General features: G+C 41.3%; 1 protein-coding gene and 1 pseudogene across 4 annotated transcripts; one reads left to right on the forward strand and one right to left on the reverse strand.

Annotated features, from left to right (window-relative positions):
- Nucleotides 1–443: 443 nt before the first annotated feature.
- On the reverse strand, nucleotides 444–10,293 carry Npy2r (neuropeptide Y receptor Y2). 4 transcript variants are annotated; one of them, XM_021196643.2, is made up of 3 exons: nucleotides 9,875–10,293; nucleotides 3,420–3,535; nucleotides 444–3,080 (listed from the first exon to the last, which is right to left on the reverse strand). In XM_021196643.2, exons 2-3 carry the CDS (start codon nucleotides 3,505–3,507, stop codon nucleotides 2,362–2,364), a joined length of 807 nt encoding a protein of 268 aa, XP_021052302.1. In that variant the 5' UTR covers nucleotides 3,508–3,535; nucleotides 9,875–10,293; the 3' UTR covers nucleotides 444–2,361. The 4 variants fall into 4 exon arrangements, with proteins under 4 accessions (XP_021052302.1, XP_021052300.1, XP_029393642.1 ...); XM_021196641.2 differs by having other exon boundaries at nucleotides 444–3,535; XM_029537782.1 differs by having other exon boundaries at nucleotides 1,788–3,554; nucleotides 9,871–10,075.
- LOC115063841 overlaps nucleotides 8,998–25,731 on the forward strand; it is a 35,891-nt pseudogene continuing 19,157 nt past the window's right edge.

The following is a 25,731-nucleotide window of genomic DNA, read 5'->3' on the forward strand; positions in this document are numbered from 1 at the left end:
ATAGCATGTATGATGGGGATGAGAAAAGTGAATTGATTCAAGAGACAGCTAGGAGTCATATTAAAATGCAGGAATTGACTAAGTATGGATAAATGGAAAAGGAATATAGGGGCTTGCTCAGAGAGTAAAGTCTTGGGAAATAGTGTACAGTAGATTGCTGACAAGCTAGAAGTGGGATGGGGACATTTGTACTTACCTGGCAGGTTCTGCTTGGGGCACACTGTGTATCTGTTTGTGGGGCCAATAAAGACATGTTTCATCAGTTGATGAAGATACAGGCTTGATGTTCAGGAGAAAGAGCTGACCAGAAAATGAAGATGAATGCGTTCTCACAGAGCCCTCATAGGTCCCTGTGTCCTGTGAAAAGGGTGCTCACAGCATAGCGAGGGACTCAGTTTCAGCCAAAGGGCAGAGGGAGAGCTACAGGGAAACTCTACACAATTCCTCAAATTCTTTTTATTTTGACATTAAAACCAGCACATAAAAGATGCTTTAATACTGAGTTGACATATGAACTCAATCACAAATATGTTAATTGAATCACTAATTGGATTCCAATGATTTACCATCACAGCCGGAGTCACAGTAACAGTAACAGACAGGTTTTGTACAGGATAGGAAATCTGCAAGGGGCATAAAGACTTCGCAACATCCTTCTACTAAGATCTTAAGCAAAGTATCTTACACATAAAATGTAAAAAACTTATCTTCAGATGACTGTACAGAGTCCAACAGAAAAGGCTATACTTTACAGTTCTACGACATATTTCAGACAGCAGTGTATCAGGTGGACTTCCCATTTCACCTTATATTTATTCTTTTCTTCTGGTGTTTTATTCCCTTTCTGTACTCTAGAAGAACAATTCACTTTGAGACCAATCTTTTATTTCCACACTGAAAGGAATTTAATAACAGCCAAAGTCTGAGATTTAAATATATATACAAAATTAATATCATAACTAAATATTAGACTACATCAAATATTTCTAAATTGTGAGGAATATACTCACAGATTCTGCCATATTTACAAAAAATATGCCTACACTGAAACGTCAGCATCCAGAAAAGTGCAACTATTTTAACATCTCATTTTTCTTACTTTTCTGTGTGAACAAAATAGAGTTTTAATTATCTTTGGTTGGGTACCTTTGAAATAAAAGCTATATTCATAAAACCATTAAATAAACATTTCTAATGCTTCCCTATTTATAGATATGCTTTTGTTTTGTATATATATTTATGTTACCAAAAATATAGTCATTTTAAAAAGAGAAAACTTACGTGAAATTTTTGAAAAAACAATTGCAAAGTGGAATAAACTCAGTTTTGGAGATTTCTTACCAAATGGGTTCACTTTAGTGAAATTATATTTTTACTTAACTTAAATTGGTCTATTGAGGATGAACTCCAAAGAAGATAATTCTACAGTTCTGTAAACATGTTAGAGTTGTGGTGGAGGGGGTCAATTTTCTACAACTAAACTCAAATTGTTACAAAATTATGTATTAGTCTGATTAATTTTTAGTGTGAACTTTGTTTGCTCCCATGCAGGAATGGTAACAAAAGTTGTATGGTTCCAAAAGGCTTTAGCAATTAGCTAGAAACAGAAGAGCTGAGTTGCTTACTTGTCATCAAACAGTATTTACCTAAAGCAGGAATGGCTAAAACAAGAAATAAAGCAATTGTTTTCATTCCTTTTCAGTATGATAGTTTCAGATTTTGATTCTGAATTAATAAACAAACTTTCAACAGTAGAGTGTTTGATTTGAAGAACAACTAATTGCTCACTGAGTATATAAGGATCTCTCCCATCTTTGCCAAAACATTACTTGTATAGCAAATGTGTTTACTCACCTCCTTAGGTAGCAAGCCATGTTTACCTATAGTATTCTCATTTGGGTTTCATCTTAGGAAGGACAAAAAAACCAAAACACCCTAACAGAGAGCCTGTAGCTCCCTAGGGAAATTTGAGTTGTTTAGCAGATTTTCATCAAGTGATGAGGGAGCCTATAGAGTCCACAGCATGCCTGATGCAGATCCCACTGTGCTCTCAGAGATAACACTTACTTCTCCCTTTTAACCATGCTGGTACCAACTCCTTGTTCTGGTTTCCTTCCCTCCTCTATGCATAATTCAACCTACCATCTAAGCATCAGTAATCAGAAGGTTGTGCCACGGCAATCTGTTTATTTTTACCTCATTCTGCCAGCCAGTTTTCCAGAAATAATACCGCTGGGGCTTCCATTCTGTTGCTTTTGAGTCAATACAATGGGAGGTCTGCATGCACTGACCAGAAAACCTTCCCTAACCAGGTTGGCAGCTCTGGTCAAAATTCACCCATGTACTTTCACACCCGCGTCCTTACACATTGGTAGCCTCCGAAAAAGAGTCAGTGGGGCCACTGTTCTTTTTGACTTCCAGGTTCTTTTTAGCCTTGAAGGTCATGGACACCTCCGAGTGAATGGCATCCAACCTCTGCTCACAGCGGAAGGCTGAGAGGAAAGCTTTTCTGTAGTTGCTGTTCATCCAGCCATAGAGAAGGGGGTTGGCAAAGGTGGAGCACATGGCGATAATGTGGAACACGGTGAAGATGAGTTTGTACTCCTTCAGATCCAGGACATGGCTGTCGATGTCCACAGCGAGTTGGAAGGCGTGGAGGGGCAGCCAGCTGACTGCAAACACCACTACCACGCACACCAGCATTTTGGTCATTTTGTGCCTTCGCTGATGGTAATGGTCACTTGCAGCTCCAGGACTGACGTGGTTCTTCAGCTTACTCCAGATACGGGTGTAGGAGAACGATATGATGCCCAGAGGCAAAACGTAGAGGATTAGCAGGGTGGAAAGGCTGTAGATTGTACCATACACACTCTTCTCTTCCCCAGGCCACTTCTCGGTACAGGCCACAATCTCAAAGTCAGGAATGATCTCAATCAGGGAGTACTCCCGGAAGATGGCCAGTGGACTTGCCAGCAGAGCACTGATGCCCCAGGCCAGGCCAATTATCAGGAAGCTGATCCTCTTGGAGATCTTGCTCTCCAGGTGGTAGACAATGCAACGATGGCGGTCCAGAGCAATGACTGTCAAAGTTATTGTGGACACTTGTACTGCCAGACCCTGGGCATAGGGCACCAAATGGCATAAGACTGGACCCATTTTCCACTCTCCCATCAAGGTATAGGTAAGTGTGAATGGCAGGCACAGGGTGTTCACCAGAAGATCCGCCACAGCCAGGTTGGCAATAAAAAAGTTGGTTACTGTGCGCATGCTCTTGAATTTGATTACCACATGGATTACTAGGGAGTTGCCAACTACCCCTAGCAAGATGATGGAGCAGTAGGCCAATATGAGGACCACCTGTACCTCGACCAGTTTGGTGCTGTCTATGAGCTCCGGCTCCGGATCAGGGGGCAACTCACCTCTAGGAGTGGTGTGCCCTGGCCCATAGGGCTCCACCTTCACTTCTACAGTTTGATTCTCATCTGCCTCTGCACCTACTGGGCCCATCTTCAGAACCAGTTCCCTTTCACTTGGCCTGTAAATGGCACAAGAATCTATAATAAAAATGACATAAAAAAGTTAGTGAAACAGAGAACCATTCTAAAGGATTGATTTCGTTTAGACTGAGCTCCCCTGGATAGTTGTGTCCTGACTCATCACACTGCAGATCTTGTAAAAGCTTGATGAAGCAAATCCTTTACATAAGTCTACTAACAACTAGGGATGGATGAACTCAGGAATTCAAAATATCTATGGTCATGACAAAAACACACTTTCCTATTAGAGAGAGAAAACAGTTCCACAATGAATGAGATCAAATACATTCCATTTTAATGCAAAAGGAATGCAATAAAGTCTATCAATTTCATAATTGCTGTGAAGTCAACAAATTAACTTAAAGGAAAGTGTCACCCACTCAATTGTTTGAAATGTGTACATACACAGCCCAAGATGTAACAAAGGGCAGACATTTGCATGTGCTGAGCACCCGATCTTTGGGAGATTAAAATAAGGCAGAACAGCTGGACTCTCACACAGCCCTTTTCCCTTTCACTTCTTGTGCACATACTTCTCTCTCTCTCTCTCTCTCTCTCTCTCTCTCTCTCTCTCTCTCTCTCTCTCTCTCTCTCTCGTATGTGTGTGTGTGTGCGCGTGTGCGTGTGCGTGCGTGTGTGTGGTGTGTGTGTGTGTGGGGGGGGTTAGGTGCACATCTGTGTCTGTAGTCAGAAGTAACCCTCAGGTATCATTCCTCAGGCGCCATCCACATTGTTTTTTGAGACAGGGCTTCTAACTGGTCTGGAAGTCACCAACTAGGATGGTATTTCTAATCAATGAGCCCCACCGATCCAACTTGTTCCACATTATTGTGTGATTGTATGTGTTTTGTGTGTGTGTGTGTGTGTGTGTGTGTGTGTACACATGTGTTTCTGTGTATGGTATGTGTGAATGGCTGTGATTGCATGTGTGTGTGTGTGTGCAGGGTGTATGTATATATGTTTGTGAGTGTGTTTGTGTGGGTGTGTGTATATTTGTGAGTGTGTGTATATGTGTGTGAGTGTGTGTGTGAATGCTAGCACGACAAGCACACTGTTCTTTGGATTTTTGGCTAGGCCAGCTGATGCTTAAAATGGAACCGTGTGCAGAGGTGTTGCTTTGTTTAATGGTTTGAAAGTAACTTCCCGCACAACATAGAGCAGAATACTACCAAGGTACTACGTTAAAAACATGCCCAAGTTTAAACTTACCCCAAAATTCTAAACGGAGAAGTTTGGGACCTTTCTCTTCTACCATACACTGCTGAATTTCCCTGCCTGTGTGATCGCCTGCACCCAATAAATTAAAGCCCTTAAAACTTAAAAAAACAGATAAGCATTCTAGGTTTTCTTGTTTCCTTGAGCTCTCCTATGTTTACAAGGTCTCTGTCTTTGCAGGGGTGAGTGATGGAGCAGAATTTATGCAAATAGGCAACCAATGACTGGTTCAGGTTGAGAGCCATGCCATGAGAAGGAGCCCACCTCAACACTATTGATAATATTCTTCTATACTTGCAGACAGCATTCTAGCATAAATGTAGTCAGAGGGGCTTCACACAGCAACTATTAGAAGCTGATGCACAGAGCTACAACCAAGTATTGAATGGAGCATGGGGAATCCTATGGAAGGATGGGGAGGGGGGAGGACAGGCAACCAGGGGCTCAAGGACAACTAACCTAGGCCCCCAGGGCTCAAGGAGACTAAATTGCCACCTAGAGAGCACTCATGGGGCAGACCTAGGCCCTCTGCACTTATGTAACAGCTGGGAGGCTGGGTTTTCATAGGACATTCCTAAAACAGGAACAGGGGCTGTCTCTGACCACATCGCCTGCCTTTGTATCCCTTTCCCATAACTGGAATGCCTTGTGCAGCCTCAGTTGACAAGGATGTGCCTAGTCTTGCAGAGGCTAGATATGCCAGGGCTGGTTGGTGTCTAGGGGAGGACTCCTCTTTTCTGGGGAGAATGGATAGATGGGGAATGAGGTGAGAGAGAGGGAGTGGGAGGAGAGGAGAGGAGAGGAGGGAGAGGATGTTGTGATCCAGATGTAAAGTAAATAAATATATCAGTCAATAAAAATTCTGAGAAAAATTAGGTGATATAAAATATGTAAGAATATTCTGAATATTTCAGAAATATTTCTGGAGACTGATGTTAAAGTTTTCTAATATGATATGATATGATATGATATGATATGATATGATATGATACAATAACATATAAAGGCTAAAATAAAGCAGATCCCCCAACTAGGCTGCCTCTCCCCGCCCCTTCTCTCTCTCACCTGTCTCTTATCATCATTTCTACTGCACTGGTTTTGTTTAGCTCAGTTTCTAATCATCATTATCCCCTAAGCTAAGCATTTTAAAACAAATTTTCGAGCCTTAATTTTTTTTTTCTTTTTTTTTTTTTTTTTTTTTTTTTGCTGTTTTCATTTGTCAGTTCATTAGCCAAACAGGAAAGGCAAGGGCAATTCACCATGGCGGTACTGTAACATTTACTGGAACACACATTCAACAAGTCTTTGTAAATCTGTATCCTGAAGGGAGACGCCTGCTGGGTGTTAAGACATAAGGTAATAGCTCTACTAGAGTGCTTAAAATAATACATTTGCATTGACTATGAATTCCCTGTTATGTGTATAAAAACACCTAGATTCAATACACTAGTGGTGATACCTAGTGAGTACACTCACAAACGACTTCTGCACTTAATTCATAAGAGCTTTTAATAAGTTTTTAATCAGTCATAATAGCATCTACTACCATTGGTAGATGAATCTTGCTTATTGAGCTCACAGCCAATGCTGGCTGGCTCCATTGCCCTTGCTCCACTTCCCATCGTTCTGTCCTACTCTGAACCACTGAGCTGCACAGGACCCTCCCTCACTTTCATGCTCCCACTTAATCAGGATCCTGGTTGGGTTGAATCAATGGAAGGCACTGGGAGGGAACTACAAAGCAGGAGGCATGAGGAGAGCTGGCTCAGTGAATAAAGAGCTTGCCATGCAAGTGGGAAGATATGAAAAGAGCCCATGTATAGCTGGTAGCTTAGTGCACAGCTATAATGCAGCTCCTTTGACAGACAGGAGAATTCTCAGAAGCTTATGGGTCAGGCATCCTGGTGGGCGTAGAGACCCTGTCTCAAAGAGAATCAGGGTGATGAGTAAAAACCTAGGCCTGGGGTTGTGTCCTCACCCCTGTATGTATGCTGTCATACCTGCACTTGCACACATGGATGTATGCATACATACATACATACATACATACCCTAATTACACATCATATATGCCCTATACACATTCATATATACCATACACATACATACATATATACATGCATGCATACATACATACATACCCTAAGTACATATCACATATGCCCTACACCCACACACATACATACATACATATGTACCCCACACATACACCACACCTGCACACATACACATACACACATACACCACACCCGTACTTGCACACACTTATACATATGAACATGCATGAACACATATACACATAAAACTACACACATACATACTATATACATATAAATAATTTTAAAAAGAAAGCTGCGTGGAGAGATAGCAGAAGGAAGGAGGAGCCCAAGGCTTCTAATTCCTCTCTCTGTACCCTAGGTATGCCTCAGCAGCTCTTCTGTGGCCTTGATTTCCACAGGGTAGACCCCTTGTGATGGTTTCCTGTGGATGGAGCTGTTTTTCGAACCTAGGTCACACTGCCTCTTCTCTATGTCCCTTAGGTTTAAGGTAGTAACAAGGTATTATTCTTGTAATCTCAAATTGGCCTAACTTTCAGTCTTCATTCCCCCACCTCTTATATAACCATATCTGTTCATGGATTTCTTCGAGTCTACATCCCTGAATGGAATTTTTTGGTTCATGATATGCTCAAAACACATTTTTATTTGCTTTCTCACTAAAATAAATCTCAGCTCCTTAGTGTGGTACTCAAGGCTTGCTGACATCCCTGCAGACGCCCTGTCCTGATTCCCCCTTGACATCCCAATACACATCTGCTCCTCTGTCATACTGAATGGCCACCAAATTGAGAACAGGCTTCCCCATGCGGTGAACTGAGGACTCTGTCTTTCTCCTGGTCATCCAGAAGGTTCATTCTCACTTTTTATCACTGCCCACAACACAGGCCACAATGTGACTGTTCCAGTTAACCGACCTAGGACAGCCATCTCTAAAGACCCATTGTTTAATCTCACAGTGCACCATCTGGTACAGTAAAGCTACTCAATGATTGGACAAAAGCAATACAAAGCTAAATGAGAATACAATTTTACTAATAACTACTGCCACCTTTTAAATGCAAAGTATAATTTCAATTCCCTTCATTACTAAATGTAAAAACACAAATGATCTCTTGCCTTGCCATAGCAGCCTCAGGTTTGTCTGCTTGTTCTTAGTCTCGTACCTGCTACTTGCTTCTTCAAGAATTTTGCCCTAAGACCTTATTAATTCAGTTCCTGATTACAACCTCTGAAATTGCCTGTCAGTATGTTCCACACAGAATTCTTTTTCTCAAATGCTCATATCTCCCCCTGACCCTGCTACACACACACACACACACACACACACGCACACGCACACGCACACGCACACGCACACGCACACACACACACACACACACACACATACACACACACACTCCTAGGGGCCTGGGAACTTTCTGTGTGTTTTCCTTTGCTGTTACACTGGTGCATTCTATACAAGTCAACATAGATTTCAAACAACATGTTCCAGGGATGCCAGCCCGGCTGCCCATTATGAAAACATGGCATTTGAACCCTGGCCCCTTTAATTGGCTGCCCCCTTTTCCCTAGCTAAGAGTCTGACTTCATGGAGCAGTTACTCAGACCATCCATGTCCACCAGAGTTGAGCAGACTTCCAAAAGTTGGAGTTTGAAGGTGGCACAGACGAACTAGTGTAAGCGCAGATGTAAGGGCACTGGGAAGAGAAGCACATTTGATTTATTGACTATTCCCCCCCCCACACACACACACACTTTTTTTTCTTTTCAATCACATTTTCTTCCCTCTGAAGTCCTTTCACTGGAGCCCTACAGCCCCTCTGCAGGAATGGCTATCCATCTGCAAGCTACTACCCTGTGAACACTCTGAGCTGCACTTAGGCACAGTACTAGCCCTGGGCTGGGCAAAGCACTACCCAGGACACAGAATGTATCATTCACAACAGCACTTCTGGAAAAGTAGAAGAGTGAAAGAGAAGCTGAGGGTAGACACTGCCACGCGTGACACTCCAGAGGTCCCCAATCAAGCCAGAAAAAGGAAAGGGGGAGAGCCTTTCCTTGAAACAAGGCAAGATGAGACATTCAGGTTATTCAAGAAATTCAAAACTATGAATGGTGCTGATTTCTTGAACAGGTGCCCCTTTACTGAGTTTGTCACAGAAGCACTTAAGTGTAGAATGGGAAACGATGGGCTTTTCTCCTTCTGGAGCTCTAGGTGCTTTCTTTAATAAGCCTGGAAGCTTCTCCTACATGCTTGAACTACATGCTGAAATCTCTGGGGTTGCAAGTTATTCTGAGACAAAGTCACTCCAGGTGGGCAAAGTGTGACATCCCTATCTAGCCCTCCTTCTAGTATTGTTTTCCCAGGGAAAACCCCCAAGCTCCATGCTACAAACCATAGTTGCCTGCACCTGTTGGATCTTCTGTGAGGGGAGGTGGGTCTTTAACAATGCTACATACAAGGCATGGTTGTTAGCTTAGGTAGAGATGGATGGATCATTTGAAAAGTCAGCGAATGCTTCTCTTTCCTGTATTTGTGCTTCCTGTCTTTGACAGTAGTGTAGTCTCTTACATGCCTCTGAGATTTTAGTGATTAGTCTTTACTAAGAATGGCATTTAAATATTACTGCCCCCCACCACCACCACACTCCCCATGCCACACAATCATAGACTTCTACTAGTAACTGATCCCATCTTGGGGAAATGAATGGAAGCCTAAATAAATCTTTATTTTTGAACAGCCTTAGAAAATCCCACATGATCTTGCACTTCAGAAAGTGCTTGAGTTTTAAAGAGGGGGCAAAACCATATCTTACTGTCTCATACCGTAGTGTTCAATCAAGGAACAGTCTATAACCTTCAGCAGAAAAGAAGAAGTCCAGCAAAAGAAGAAAAGCGAAGTGGTACTAGCCCACCTAGTTCCAGTGTTCCACTTAATGCCTGGAGGGGTGGGAGGCTCCCCTTAGAAACACCTCCCCATGCCCTCTTACCCCTGACAGGACCCAGGGATCCTCTAGGGCTGTTCATGATCTCAGAAGGAGAACTGGAGTTTGAACTTACTTACTGTATTGGCTCTTGCGTTTCTTCTCAGATGAGGAATCCAGGAATTTGCAAACAAGGGATTATCTAAACAGCCAGTCCGGAGACAGTCCTGGGAGGCACCCAAAGCAGGTCCGATTTGGTGTGAGCCAGCAAGTGAGAGCAGAAGCAGGAGCGGCAAAGCAGAACAGCTGCAATGCTGTCCCTGCTCGGCTTCTCCATGGACCTCTAAAGCCACTCGATCAGGGACCCCGAACTGCACAGCGCAGAGTCCGGAGTAGGAGTGGGTGGGGAGGGAGGAGGGTCAGAGATGGAGATGGAGAGGAACGCCGCCCTGGAAGAAAAGGACACCGGTACGGGAATTGCGGAGCAAGGGAGTGAGGCAGATAAGTTCCCGGTGGCCAGAGACTGGAGAATAGTGTCCTCCAACCTTGGTTGCACTCTAAGCACCGTAGCACCCCGTCGCTCGTCGCCACCACTCCCTGCAGCTGCTACTCACTCCACTTAGGAGTTCATCTAATCTGCAGAGGAAAGTGCAGGGCAGGGGCGAACCCCGATGCAGGGAGGGAGCTGTGGTCCCTAGCTATGTGAAAGGCGGCAGACACCGCAGGCTTGGGGGTGGGGTCTAGAGAGAGTTCCACACTTCAACGCCTGGGCTGGAGGGGCAGAATCCCACTCTGGGCTGGGAGTTTCCTCATGTAGAAAGGAAGGAGGAGAGTCAACTCCTCGCAGGAGCTGGATCCCAAGGACAAACAGCCAGCACGCCCTGCCACACAGCGCGGGCACAGGAACTGTGGCTAACACAAGTCCAATGCCTGGGGGTCCAGAAGCAGCAAAGCCCTGAACAGGTATTCCTGGAACCCTGTGCCTTCAGATCACAAGCCCGAGGTGTTGCTGTGTAACATTGGCAAAACTGTCCCTCAGAAAGAACGCAATGGGTCTTAAGACAGTATTTCTTTGTCTAGTTAGTTTACTTCAAAATTCTTCGCCTTTAGTTCTTGCACCATCCAAGATTGAGAGAGAGAGAGAGAGAGAGAGAGAGAGAGAGAGAGAGAGAGAGAGAGAGAGAGAGAGAGAGCAGGGAGACCAAGCCTTGGGAAATGTTCCTTGGGAGTGAAGCCCGCAGGCTGAATTATCTCGTAGGACTGAAAGAGGGCATGCAGGACTTCCCATCACCCATGCTGGAGGGCTGTTTCAACCTTACCCTGCAAACTCTTCATTCAAAGGCTGTCCTTCCACAGGTTTGCTACAAGTCTCTTTTCCTTCAGATTTTAAAGGGGGCAGTAGAGACTTGAAAGCCAGGAATCCAGGCTTGTCTCTCAGAGCTGCTCAAGTCACTTCACTGCATTAGATCACTCTTCTTGTTGTTTTCTTTTCTTTCTTTCTTTCTTTTTGAATTTATAAAATAAGGATGGCCACACTAGTTCTCAGAATGTCTCTGAAGGATGCAAAACAATGATTCGATTTAGATTAAGTATCTCTAAAAATAAAAGTTTGGTGGTTTTTGTTTTTGTTGTTGTTTTTGTTTGTTTGTTTTTTGGTTTTTCAAGACAGGGTTTCTCTGTATAGCTCTGGCTGTCCTAGAACTCACTTTGTAGACCAGGCTGGCCTCGAACTCAGAAATCCNCCTGCCTCTGCCTCCCAAGTGCTGGGATTAAAGGCTTATGCCACCATGCCTGGCTACTCAACCTATTTTTGAAAGACAAATACTCCCCCATGTAGTAATAATTACTCCTTCATTAGGGAACAGATTTTCAGTCTCGTGGCCACTGAAAGTCACACACCCTAATTATAGGTCATAAGACATATAGAATCTGATATCAATCATCAATTCATGTGACATCCATCATGCTAAAGAAGCTACCATAAAACAGCGTTACGTGGGCCTTTCAATTACCAGTACACAAGAGGCAGCAGGCCTTCGAGAAGCCATGATGTTTTACAGACTCTGCTTAAAGTCCTTCTTGTAAGCATTTTTTGGTTTAGGGAACTATCTCTTGTTCATACATATGCTTTCAGTTGAACAGATTCCTTTTATAAAGAAAGAGACACTGGGGAATGAGTAATCCTGTGGCTCACAGATGCTGGGAATTGCTCTGCCTCTGAGCCGCAGCTTCATACTTTTTGTTTGTTTGTTTGTTTGTTTGTTTGGCTTTGTTTGAAGACTGTGTCTTACTAAGTTGCCCAGGCTGGCCCAGTGTTCTCTATGTAGCCCAGGCAGGCCTTGAACCTGCTTAACCTCCTAAGGAGCTGGTGTTGTAGGCAGCACCATCAGGTTCAGCTTTCTGTGCTTCTTAATATTGGGAAGTTGAAGAAAGGTCTCCGTGTGTCTAACAAGTTCAACTTTTGAAAACAGAAGCAAATGGCCAAAACCAAGCTGATGAGCAGTGTTGCTGAACATAATGGTTTTGGAGGATTTTAACTGATTTTTCAGGCTGTGATTGCACAAAACACTCTTCTCTCATAGCAATGATTAACAAAAGCTTCTAAGCAACCCTTTCTGAAAACTTATAGGCATGCCAGCATCTTAAATGATTCACATGCTCCATACATCTCTGATCTATAATAATAACAAAGAACACCACTACTCAAGTCTTTCAATAAAGTACAGATCGGGTGAGAAGCAGATCTGTGAGGTGAAAGTCCTTTCACAGTGCAACCTACTATCAACACAGCTATGCCAACTTGTGACACTGCACAGTCAGGTTCTAAGGAAAGGCCTTTTAGGTACATGTGTTACAAGCTATAGGAACAACAAACTGCTCTGAGGAAGGACCCTCAGCCTGTGAAACTGCTGAACTAATGACAGTCCAGATGGAAACAGGACAAGATTATCAAACCAGATTCCTCTTTTGATGAGCAGTTCAGTTCTTTGGGCAGTTCCATACCTTTCCAGAATAGATGCCAACTCTTCTTCAGATAGGGAGAAGACAGAAACCCCCAAATGCCTACATAACTAGAGACAGCAGCAGCTGTGTGCTCCCAGGCTAGGTTGAGGAAGAAAGTGGTAAGAATGTACACAGCCTAAGAAATACATAGCGCATACAGGAACTGAAGGCAGAGGCCTGTTCTCAGGTTCCAATAAGATGACCTACAAAAACTACATTTAATATGGTTAGATCTCATTTTTTAAAAAAGAAACAAAATTTGTATTCTTAAAAACTTAGACCAGTGAGATGGCTCAGTAGGTTATTCAGGTATCACCCAACCTGACAACCTGAGTTAGACCCCAGCGGCCCCTCAGAGTGGAACGAGAGAATCTGTTCCTACACATTACCACTTAAGTCCATACACCCTACACACACACACACACACACACACACACACACACACACACACACACTTATACACATACACTGTACAAACATAACCTGCACACATAGCTACATGTAGACACACACACACACCCATACACACCCTACACACACTTGTGTAAATGTAATAAAGCATCTTCTGAAATGAAATGGTGCAAAGTGATGTCCTAAAAGCCAAAATTCACCAGGTAGAGGTGATGCACGCCTTTAATCCCAGCACTCGGGAAGCAGAGAAAGGCAGATTTCTGAGTTCGAGGCCAGCCTGGTCTACAGAGTGAGTTCCAGGACAGCCAGAGCTACATAGAGAAACCCTGTCTCAAAAAAAATTCCAGGTGAGCATATCAAAATAAATGAGATGGTAAGTAGACATAAAGGTAGAAGAAAGAAAAAAAGGACAGAAAATAGAGAGCAGTCCCCTATATATATGGGGGATATACTCAGAGACCTCTATAGAATTTCAGAAACCATGAGAAAGTTGACTAAAAGCTTGACACAGAAGGTCAGAATAACAATGGCTAATAATGAAATGAACAATTATAACAATAGAATGTAACAAAAGTTTTATAAACACATCTCCATCGGCTATCGCACTGTAGTTAACATGTTCTTGTGGGGATGTGAGGGACATCTCCGTCGGCTATCGTACTGTAGTTAACATTTTCTTGTGGGGATATGAGGGAACACATATCTCCATTTGGCTTATCTGAATCACATCACTATGGCACTTTGGGGCCATTGCTACAAAATAAAGGTTGCTTATCCACAAGAACTTCAACACTACCACAGTCATTCTCAGAAGGGAGGTGAGCACCAAGTGAAACACAGACTGCTAGCATATGTATTCTGGATACACTAGATATAAAAATGCCTCATAACCTGGGCAGGATAGATAGCATAAATATCTCATGATATTGCTCCAAATGACATGCAGTTTAAACTTACAAACTGTTTATTTGTGGAATGTCCCATTTAGTGGGAGGAAAACTGAAATAGTAGAAAGTAAAACCTTCAATAAAGGGCAGACTAGAGAGATATTTGCAGTAGAGACCTCCAGGGACCTTTAGTCTTATTGCCTCTGGTGTCATCTGAGTTCTAATAAATCTTCTCAAATGCTTAAATATGACTCCACAAAAATGTCCTCTACCGCACTGCCTATTCCTCAGAACATACAGATATCAAAGGCAGAGAGCCACAGTTTGACTGCCAGATGAACTAGCTTTCCACTGCTATAGTACATACAGGAGAAAACCATCCATGAAGTGGGCAGATGTATCCAGCTCACAGGTCTGCACCTTGGCCTTAGGAGGGGCAGCCAGTAATCATGGGTCATGGAGAAGAGCAAATCTATTGATTTGACCTTCTTACAGTAAGAGATAGGGAGCAGGGGGAGAGGAAGAAGGTAAGGATGACCCAGTGACATGCTCTCATGAGGAGAGGAAGAAGGTAAGGATGACCCAGTCACTGGGTCCTCAGGGTCTCTTCAGAGGCATGCCCCCATGCCCACAAGACTGGCAAACCCGCCTGGATCTCATTTTCTTTCCCCTCCCACAAGTCCAAGCCACAGGACATACCTTCAATATATGGTCCATTTAGAAGACCTTACAGACTTCCAACCCGACACCAAATGTATCATTTCCTTCTTATATGTAGTAGGACTGGTATTCCCAGGCAAACTGTGGCAAAGGACCTTTCAGTTAATGGAATAATCTAGATGTTTTAGACATTTTGGGTGAATTAATTTTAGAACAGTTTGTCATTTACAAAGAAAAGTTCAATAGCCTCATTATAGACACTTAGTTTATTGTACAAAGTAAATCATGGTACATTTGCTCCAGTCTAAAATTCATACCAAGAGCAACAGCTTCTCCCACATAGAAATAATTTCATTATTATTTTAGGTAGGAAAGTAATTTATAACCATGATAAAAAGTCAGCAATGACAAAGACAGGAAGTAAAACATCCTCTGTTCAGTAGATATTCTTCCAATATGGTAACACTTATCTGTCCTCTTCAATACACACACGGATATTGAGTACTCGATATAGGCAAGTGTGGGACTGAATCTTAATGCGATCTTAACTTGCATACTAAATTAAATAGCTATGCAGGGACAGTGTATGCTGTGGACATTATAGGTGTCACCCAGCATCCTTACCTTTGGAATAGGGGTATAACTTCTCATGACTAAGCTGATTTCTGTTTGGATGGTTGGTTGGGTTGGTTTGCTTTGCTTTTTCAAGACAGTGTTTTTCTCTGTAGCCTTGGCTGTGTTAGAACTTGCTCTGTAGACCAGGCTGGCCAAGAACTTACAGATAACTATCTGTGCCTCCTTAGTGCTGGGATTAAAGGCGTGTGATAGCACTGCCCAGCTTGATCTAATCTTACATAAACTTCATTACTTAATAATGCATCACAGATATTATTCCATTACTTTACATGCAATTCCATTACTTTAACAGTTGCCGGATCCTTAACTGAATAAATATAGCCATATTATTTATCCCTATTATAGACATCCAGGTCAGTCATCTTGTGTATGTTTATAATGTGTGTATGTTTATAATTGTGTATGTTTATAGTCAAGTCACACTTGACTAAATCTTTTGAGGCAGGACATCTCAGAGTGCCTTTGAGTTCAATAGAAATGTTTCCCCTCTTCGTGAGCTTGACTTGGGATGCTATAGTCCTAGAGAAATCGACAGCTACCAAAGTTCCCCTGAGCCAGTGATTTTCAAACAACTGTCTCATGAATTCAAAGATTGAAACTCACATACCACACAGTGTGAGTTTTAGAGAGTTTTCTCTAAAATATAGGTGGGGACTAAGAGTATAAGGATAAATAATAGAGGTAAATAGATGATTAGATGGATGGACAGATAGATGATAGGTAGATAGGTAGATAGATAGATAGATAGATAGATAGATAGATAGATAGATAGATAGATAGATAGATTGATGTGGGTGAGTGAGAAAGAGAGAAGAAAAGAGAGATACCATAAAGCTGTTAGGAGGTAGTTGGGTAAGCTTTTTTTAAAGGACTTATAGCAGAAACTGTGTGAAGCATGAGGTCTATCCTGTTGGCATAGCAATCAGGTGTCCAGTGCCTCTTCTCAGTGTCAGTTACAGAGTCATGAAGAGCTTCCAGGAAAGGAAAGGAGATAACAAGGACAGGGAAACAGAACTCCCCGGTGTTCCTTGACTTCAGCAAGGAGATTCCAGGAACTGGTGCTTCAGGGTCCCTGTCCTACCTTGCCTGTTTCTATTTCCTGTTCTTATCTGTCTGTTTAGTATAAGTTTGAAGAGGCAGTGAGGGAGTCACTTTAAATTTCCCCTTAAGCCAAGTTTGCGCTGCATGATCTGGACTGGAAGAACTTTACATGGGTAGAAAGCAAGCCACGAAGCTTCCTCCATGGTAGGGTAAATATTACAGTTTAGTGGCACTCAGATGATCACAGAGTCAGCATGTGGCATGTCATGTTCAGAATAAAATTTCAGTGATTGACCTCAGGTGAGCATAATTGAAGTAGTAAGCTTTTAGCTTCGGGGTAAGTAAAATAAAGGGATAAAAGGCCCACGAGAATGCGTTTGTTTGGATTCCTCAGAGAAGTGCCTTTTGGCTTCACTGGCGGAAAAGTAGTTTTCTCTTGACTTTAATGTCAAGGTTTCCTGAGAGATCATTAAATAACTTCCAAGCCAAGCCAAGCTGACTTAAATCATGGGCAGAACAAAGTGGAAATGGAATGTGGGAGCTGCTTCCCGAAATAGGAAAGAAATAAACCTCATAAATCAGTGTACCCCAGATAGGAGGGACATGGGAAGAAGGGCATGACACCCAGGGAAAGCCACCAGCTCCTGTGACACAGCTCAGGAACTGCAGCCATGCAGCCCAAGGCACTCCTAAGTGTGCATAGCACTTATCTTCTTTGAGGGAAACAGGCTCAAGTCCCTAGGTGGAAACAGCACTTAGTAATGATGCTGAATATACAAAACACTGCCTCTGCCTTACCTAATCAGAATACTTAGTGATTATCCATAAGTGCTTCTCATGTACAATCTGCTTAAAGTTTCACTCCCTGTAACACTCCCCTGTAACAAAAAAAACTGCAGCACCTGGACATCCTAATAGCCTTGGGTTAAAATACAGATCTTCAGTAAATAGGTCGTAGACATACTTCCAACTGGATCCTGGTCTGTAGTAGACACAAGGAGGGGCAACAGCTTGCAGGAAATAACTGGACAGACTTGACTGGGTTGCCACAGAGCGATATTAAGAAAAGCAATCAATTTGTGCAAATGTATTCTTTTTAAGTAATCTTTCTTTCTAAAAACACATTGACAGGCTGGAACATGGCTCTGTGGGTAAAGCCCTTGCTGCTCAAGCAGAAGGACCCGCATTCAGATTCCTACAACCCAATAAAGGTAGACACAGTGTCCTATGGCCTCTGCATTCCCAGCACTTCAAAAGAAAGATGAGAGGCAGAGACAGAAGAATACCTGGCAGTTCATGGGCCAGATAGCCAGGTATTGACAGCCACAAACACTGAGACTATCCCTGACAAGGTAGAAGGTATAGCCTGATCCCCAGGCTTGTGCTCTGACATCAACATACATGCTGCATTGTGTGTACGCATGCATATGTATGTGGAGGGGGAGTGGTATGGGAACATACACACATACCATATACACACAAACAAAAAATTTTTTTAAAACTTACTACAAATAACCAATTTAATAATTTGTTCTGGTGAAAAGTTAATAGTTTTCTTTTCTTTTCTGACATAAGGTTGGCCCATTTTGTAGTGAGCAGGTAATTAAAAATGAAGACCAGAGATGGTCACTAATTGAAGAATCTCACACATTCCATGGGTATTTCCTAAATCATTTTTATCTATTTTTTTCATGAATGTGGATTATGAAGACAGGTGTCTCATTCAAGAAAAGGGAAACAACTAGTTGCTCAAAGTAGAATGCTAAATCTTAAATTGGGTGTTAAGTATCATTTGCTGTGATTTATTTTTTTGTTTCTGTTGGATTTGGGGATCTTCCGTTTTGAATTTTTAATTGCAGATTCAAAGTAATTAAGCAGGATTGTAAGCAACATATGTGCATTTTGCTGAGATTTTTCTCTCAGTGATCAACCAAATGCTTCTGGAATAGTGAAAGGCTAAATCTAAAAGAGTATTTAAATGTAAATGATCTGTGGATCAAATTTAAATGGAAGGGCACTTTTGCATAGAATTCAAAGTTTAATCAATGCAAAATTTCATCTGATTATCTGAGATAGAGAAGACCAACAGATGAAGAGGAAACACACGCATCCCATTAGGAATTTCAATTCTTCATAATAAGTGTTTATCTTTGTAAAGCATATGGAGACAAAATTTGATATATATTTTCAACCATATAGTAAAACAAATTTTAATTTTAATTTCTTTGAAAGAGTAAATTCAAAGCACTCTTGGGCTAGCTTATCCCTGAATGATGAGAAGAGGAGATTGGAATGTAATTTTTGTCTATCATGGTGAAATGAAGAAAGGCCTTACTCAAGGCAAAACTTGCCAAACCTGAGTAATGCATCCCAGATGTATTTCACGACCCACTCCTTTTTTTATGGAAAACAATCACATAAAACTCAAACAAGCATTTCACTGACCACAGCTCCTATAAACCACAGCTTCACTGAGTGGCCATTGCAGACACTATGTTGGACAAGGACCCTGAAAAGCTTAATCACAATGCCAACTGTGTCAAGACCTACTAAGGGTATATACTAAGAGTATCAGTCAGACTAGAGGAACAGACTTTATAGAATGAGTTTATATATATATATATATATATATATATATATATATATATATATACACACACACACACACACACACACATATATATATATATATATATATATATATATATATATAAACTTTTGTGTGTGTGTGTGTATGTATGTGTGTGTGTGGAGAGAGAGAGAGAGAGAGAGAGAGAGAGAGAGAGAGAGAGAGAGGATTTATTAGACTAGTTTACAACTTATGACTCAGTCCAACAATGACTTTTTTACCAACAAAAAAGTCCAAACCAGGTAGAACATCATGACTAGAACACATGATCAAGCAGAGCTGCCAATAGTTCAGGCCTAACTATTAAAAGAGAGAAAAGAGGAAGCCATAGTCCAGTATGCCCACCAAGGCCATGCTTTCCCAGCCCTAACCATTAGACCCACCCTGGATAGATTCCACTATCTCACTGTAGTATCACCAGGGGCAACTGTGTCTTCAGCATATGACCATTGGAGAATATTTAAAATTCTAACTGTAATGTCAGACTTTTGTATAAAGTCTTACACAAACCAGGGGAGATTCCTTGTAGTCTATGACAGGGCATATTGGGGGCCCACATTAAAAAATGGAGAGTTTTATTTGATTTCTTGTTGTTGTTGTTTTTTTTTTTTCTGGTATATATTATATGTGAGAAGACCAGAAAAATGCTTTCTGGCAGAGATAATCAGAGTCAATATATTTCTTTGTGTTTCTATAAAGAACTTTGGTCCCTTTTCCAGCTGGAAACATCTATGGCCACTGTACTTGGCTGAGTTGAGTGATAGGGGGGAAAATAATCCCACTCTGAGGAACAATTAATTACAGAATAGTCAGCATTGAAGAGACTCATTAAAATAACATGTATTATATAGTGAGTATATTTCAAAGATTTTAAAAAGGTAATAGAAGGGACCAGCAACACAGTCAGTGAAAGAAAGAATTCTGAATAAGACTTATGCATAACATGTGAAATCAGGAACTCTCCTGCTGTGGAACAAAGCCACAAGGTGCAAGCTTATGTTTTCAACCAGTGTGAAATCATTTGCATCCGTACAGGGCACTAACCAAGTTTAATCACCTGTCAATTTGTGTGAAACTTTGTAGAAGCTAGGCTCTAATCAATAGCAAATAACAAGCTATTATCTTCCCTTGCCAAGTTGACTGATTTGGAGGCTTCCACACACTGTGAGAAACTCAAAGAGCACATGACCACTCCACCCTGCTTGCTTTTTGCTGCCTAGCCATGCCATCCAACTTCAGTGACAATTATTTCGTGTTGCTTCTCCTGGGTCAGAAATTCAGGGAAGCCAGAGCTGGATGGTTAGTCTCCATTCAGGCGACAACAGATGGAGAAAGGGGGCTGAGGTGTTTTCTGAGATGGCAGCTTCCCTCAGGGTCTGGCCCAGGCAGGGGTAGACTGCAGAAGCTGGGGAGTGATTCATTACTCACTTTTCTCTCTCTAAATGTGGCAGTCTCATTGGAGTCAGACTTCCCTGGCCTTTGGTTTCCCACAGAGAGAAGCTTCTATGGGAGAGTGTTCAAAAGGCCCAAGAAGAAATTCCACAGTCTTAAAATCTCCTAGGTAGCAGACCCCATCTTCTGCCTATTTGTTGGTGAAACTGGTCTCTAAACCCAGCCTATATGAGGAAGAAGAGGAAATACAATCTGAATCTCTGAATGGGAGAGCTATACATCCAGGGATGGAAGGACTGACCAACGCCCGGCGGCTTGTCAGGCCACATCTCCGTCTTTCATTGTGTTTCAGAAACATCTTGTTTGATTAATACATCCATTAAACAGGATCAGCAAGAGGGAAAGGAATCATGGTACCTGAAATTCTAGCCTATTCATAGACAAATTTCCTTACACATTCTCCTTGGTTAAGGAGACAGAATGTGGCTCCCTGATTTCCAAGTCCTGTGTTGAACTGGTACCCTCTTAGCACTGTTTACACTGAGTAGCATCAGTGGGGGTGGTGGTGGTGGTGGCTGAGACTCTGTGCTCTTCTCATCGACTTAGGAGGAATGAATAGCATTTGGCCTTGAAGGATGCACAGCCTGTGATACACAAATATTATTTAATCTCCCCTGTCTCTATATTTATATTATAGAAGGGCTACTTGACAGTGAAAGTCAATAAAGTCACTTAGCTTCCTAGACTGGAAAGAAGAGCATATCAACGTTCTAAGACAGTGAAGAAAGAAGATACTTTAGGATGTAATGGCTTTTCTCAGGGGAACATAATTTAAAAATTAAAAAATAGTATATGTTGCTATCATAAATTAAGCATTTTATATGATCCCATTGACAAAACAGCTGACTATGCATGTTCATAGAACTTGATGCTTACTTAAAGAGTATGATATTAAATGTCTAGGGTAATGCATTTTTTTTTTTGCACTGAAGAACCCTAGATCCTTATTGCAACTTTCCAGAAGTGCTTATGAGATTTTTAAAATTCTATGGGAAAATATAGCTGCACAGAATACATGCAGCATACCAATTCCTGGTATATATTTGTTAGGACACAATGCACAAAAATCAACATTAACTCATACTGCATGCCTTTTGATTATATTATACTCTTATGGAATTCAGTTTGTAGTGGTTACTATGTTAAAAGCATTAAAATATGCCTACTCGGTGAGGAATAGGAAATGAGAGTTGGTTGTGTGTGGGTTTCAAGATATGAAGAATTACACAGGGTTTGGTGGCACAAGCATAGCTCATTAGCATAAAGTTATGATCACTTTGAAATATTACATAGTCTTCCAAAGTGGAAAATCTAGAAAGCATAGGTAAACTCATAAATATATTGGACCTACCAAAATTAAACCAAGATGATGTAAACAGTTTAAATATATCTATACCACTCATAGAGAATGAATCGTTAATAAAACACAAAACACCAAAGGGGCAAGACTAGACAGATTCACTGTCAAATTCTACCAAATCTTAAAGAATAGCTAACATGAACTTCCTTCAAAATGTTGCATAAAACAGAAAAGGAAGGAAGAGACATGAGTAAACTTGTTCTATGAAGCCAGCATTACTCTGATACCCAAAGTGGATTAGTATACAACAAAGAAAGGAAACCATAGGTAAGTTCCCATGAAGAACAAAAATTGAAGATTTTTCAATAAATTTTTGGCAAGTCAAATTCATTAACATTTTAAGATGAGCAAACTCCATGACCAAGTGACTTCATTGTAGGAATTCAAGAGTGGTGTAAAACACATAGATAGATAGATAGATAGATAGATAGATAGATAGATAGATACATACATACATACATACATACATGCATACATACATACATACATATATACATCATACATATGTACATATGTACATATATTGATACATATATAGATACATACATACATACATATATTGATACATAGATAGATACATAGATAAATACATAGATAGATAGATGTAATACATAAATGAACTTCAAGACAGAAATCATATGTTCATCTTAACAGCTGCAGAAAACGTTCAACATTCCTTCATGGTCAATATTCTGAAGACACTTAGAAAAAATGGAACATGCCACTGTGTATCAAAGGCCATGTGTGAGAGATCTATAGATCACATTATTCTAAAAGTTGAGAGTGTGTCTTCTGAAATATGGAAGGAAAAGATGGATTTCTGTTTTCTCCAGTCTTATTAAATTATCTATATAAAAGTCTAACTAGAGCAATACAATCAAAGGAAGAGAAGGAATTTAAAGAAAAATTCAAATTGTGTGTATTGGCAAATGGAATGAATTTAAGTAAGGCCAGAAGGACTCTATCAGAAAACTCTTAAGTCCCTTAAACAGTTTCAGCAAAATGGCTGAACACAAAAAGCAGCACAAAAGATTCATAGTTTTTCTGTACATCAGTAACAAAATTGCTTAGGAAAAAAAAAAAATTCCCATCCATTCAAAGCTCTAAACCAAAAGCAGAATAAAATATCTTAGTGTAAACCTAGCCAAGAAAGTGAAAGGTTTCTACAACAAAAGTATTAAGAAACTGAAGAAAGAACCCAAGAAGACACTCAGAGATATAAAGACCTCACCAGCTCATGGATTGGCAGAACCAGTATTGTGAAAATGACCACATTACCAAAGCAGTCTCTATGTTCAGTGCAGTCTCCCCTCAGAACTCTCCATTGTGTTTGTTTCTCACAGAACTATAAAAAAAATCAATCCCCAAAGAGCCAAAGCAATCTAATACAGAAAAAACCATACTGGAGGTACAATACCTCATCTGAAAATTATACTACAGCCCTTAGTAACCTAACCAGCATGCTAATAGTGAAAAAGAGAGACACATAGGCCAGCGAAAGGTAACCCATAAGTAGGCAGCAGCCACCTACTTTTTGTCAAAGGATCATAAACATGCAGTCAAGGGAAGACAAGCTCCTTGCAAAGGGGGAGGCCAGAGGTAGATTTCCACTTACAAAGAATTGAACTAGATTTATGTCTCCCACTCTGCATAAACACACAAAATCAATTCAAAGTGCATTGCAGAGTTTCATGTAAGGTCTGAAAACTTGAAACTTCTAACAAAAAATAGAACACATTGAGATGCAGGCACAGGCAAGACTTCCCTTCATAAGGACTCCAGTAGCACCGGAAATTATCCCAGGAATGATTTTACATAAATGTAAAAAGCTTCTGCACAGCAAAAAAAGGAAATAATTCTAAGAGTGGAAGACACTATCAGCAGAGTGGGGAAAGCATCTTCACCTGTTACACAGCAGAGAGATAAGTGTCCAGGATTAATAAAGAATTGAGCACTAAAAAGGCAAATCATCCAATTCATAAATTGTCTAATTAACCGAATGGATGGTTCTCAAAAGAAGAAGCACAAATAGCCATTACATATTTTTAAAAAGTGCTCAATGGGTTCAGGGTGGGGGGAATGGTTCAGCAGTCAAGAGCTCTAAGTTTGGTTCTCAGTGCCCATGCTAGGTGACTTACAACTGCCTAGAATTCTAACTCCTGGAGCTCCTATACTTCTGGGCCCCATGGACCTGTAAACTCAAATGCAGGTGCACGCGCGTGTGTGTGTGTGTGTGTGTGTGTGTGTGTGCGCGCGCACACACACACACACACACACACACACAAAGTATAAATATTTGTGTTCTGAATTTTTATTTGTGTCACTGCAGGGAGGGATGAAAATGGAATGTAGGAAAGTGTTAAGATGTGTGTTCAAACTATATATATATATATATATATATATATATATATATATATATATATATATATATATATGAATGAAAATGTCCTTTTCTAACAGTATCAGATATAATGAATATACACAATGAATTATTTTAAGAATTAAAAAGAAATCAGGTGGTCTGATCCCAGCTTCTCAGGCCCATCTAGAGCTGTGTCTCTCTTCCCTCACAGATGATTTTGAGCAGAAGTCCGAGGCTGACAGACTCCAAGGTGTCAGAGATTACCTGGAACACATCTGCAGGACAGAGCCACATTAATTAAACAGGCTCCTCTTCTCCATTTCTCTTACATCCTGGAATTCACATTCTTTCCTCAAAATCCGAAACTCTTGTCCCTCCCGCTGCCACCATGGAACCAGAGAGCCTAAATTCAAGCACATGACACAGAAGACTCATCAATCATATAGCGTAGACCCTCCCTCTTCTCTGAAACCTATAGGAAGTGACCTCCACTCTGTCACATGGGCCTGGTCTCCTCAGAGCCTTGCCAGGCCTTTTCTCTATGATATTGAGGCCTGATATCCTAAGTGCTCCCTAGTGCTATGTAGTCCATGGTGTTAGGGTCTGATCTCCCCAGTGTCTCCATCATCGATTCCATGGAATTAACATATCTTTGAATAAATCTATTACCAAAAAGACAATATGATTTAATGTCCCCTTTGAACTCCAAACTTGAGACCATTCCAGGGCAAAAGGACACACACACACACACACACACACACACACACACACACACACACACTTCTTCCTTTCTACCATCCCTGGCATTCTACATGCTTAAGAGTTGTATGAATTTTACCCTGGCCATTCCCTCCTCATGATTCCTCTCAGGTATGATGCATACCGGATTATCATTAGCTCACAGTGAGGAAAATGATATGACTAGAAAGGTAAAATGGAGAGCCATTGGGATGGGCAGCAGCTTGTAGTCCACTGTATTTGGAATGTACTGGTTACTTTTGCTTCACTGTGACCAAACCACTGACAGAAACAAGTTACAGGAAGTGAAGTTTATTTAGCTCATGGTTTCAGAGGGATTTCAGTCCACTGAAGCCATGAGAACAGGAGAGAGAAATTGTCTGGACAGTCTAGAGTGAAATGATACCCTGGAGTGGACAATATATTTTCTCCACTATAAGCTAGAAATGAAGCCTAGTCACTGCCACAGGCCAGGGTTTCCAGAAGAGTTTAGAGTTTACACAAAAACGTTTCTGCTTCTGCCATGGCTAGAGACCAGATGGGGATGCACGAAAGCAAGGTTTGAGTTCTCCTTCGCTCTTTTTCCCTGAAGGAATATACCAGTCCTGAAAATTATGATGATGATGTGACTGAAACCCCAAGACACCTTAACACCTGTGGTGGGAGGGATCAGCTGATCCCTAACTGCTGTCCTCCATCCAGGGAACCCTTATGTCAACTCCAAGGCTGTGGCACTCAATGGCATCCTTTTCTTCTGCTTCCCAGTGCGCACTCCTCTCCCTCTCCCTCTCCCTCTCCCTCTCCCTCTCCCTCTCCCT

This window comes from Mus pahari, chromosome 4 (genome assembly GCF_900095145.1).
Source record: "Mus pahari chromosome 4, PAHARI_EIJ_v1.1, whole genome shotgun sequence".
Lineage (NCBI taxonomy): Eukaryota > Metazoa > Chordata > Mammalia > Rodentia > Muridae > Mus > Mus pahari.

What these genes read in the sequence shown, in the direction of transcription:
- Npy2r (XM_021196641.2), bottom strand. Translation starts at nt 3,507, where the DNA reads ATGGGCCCAGTAGGTGCAGAGGCAGATGAGAATCAAACTGTAGAAGTG.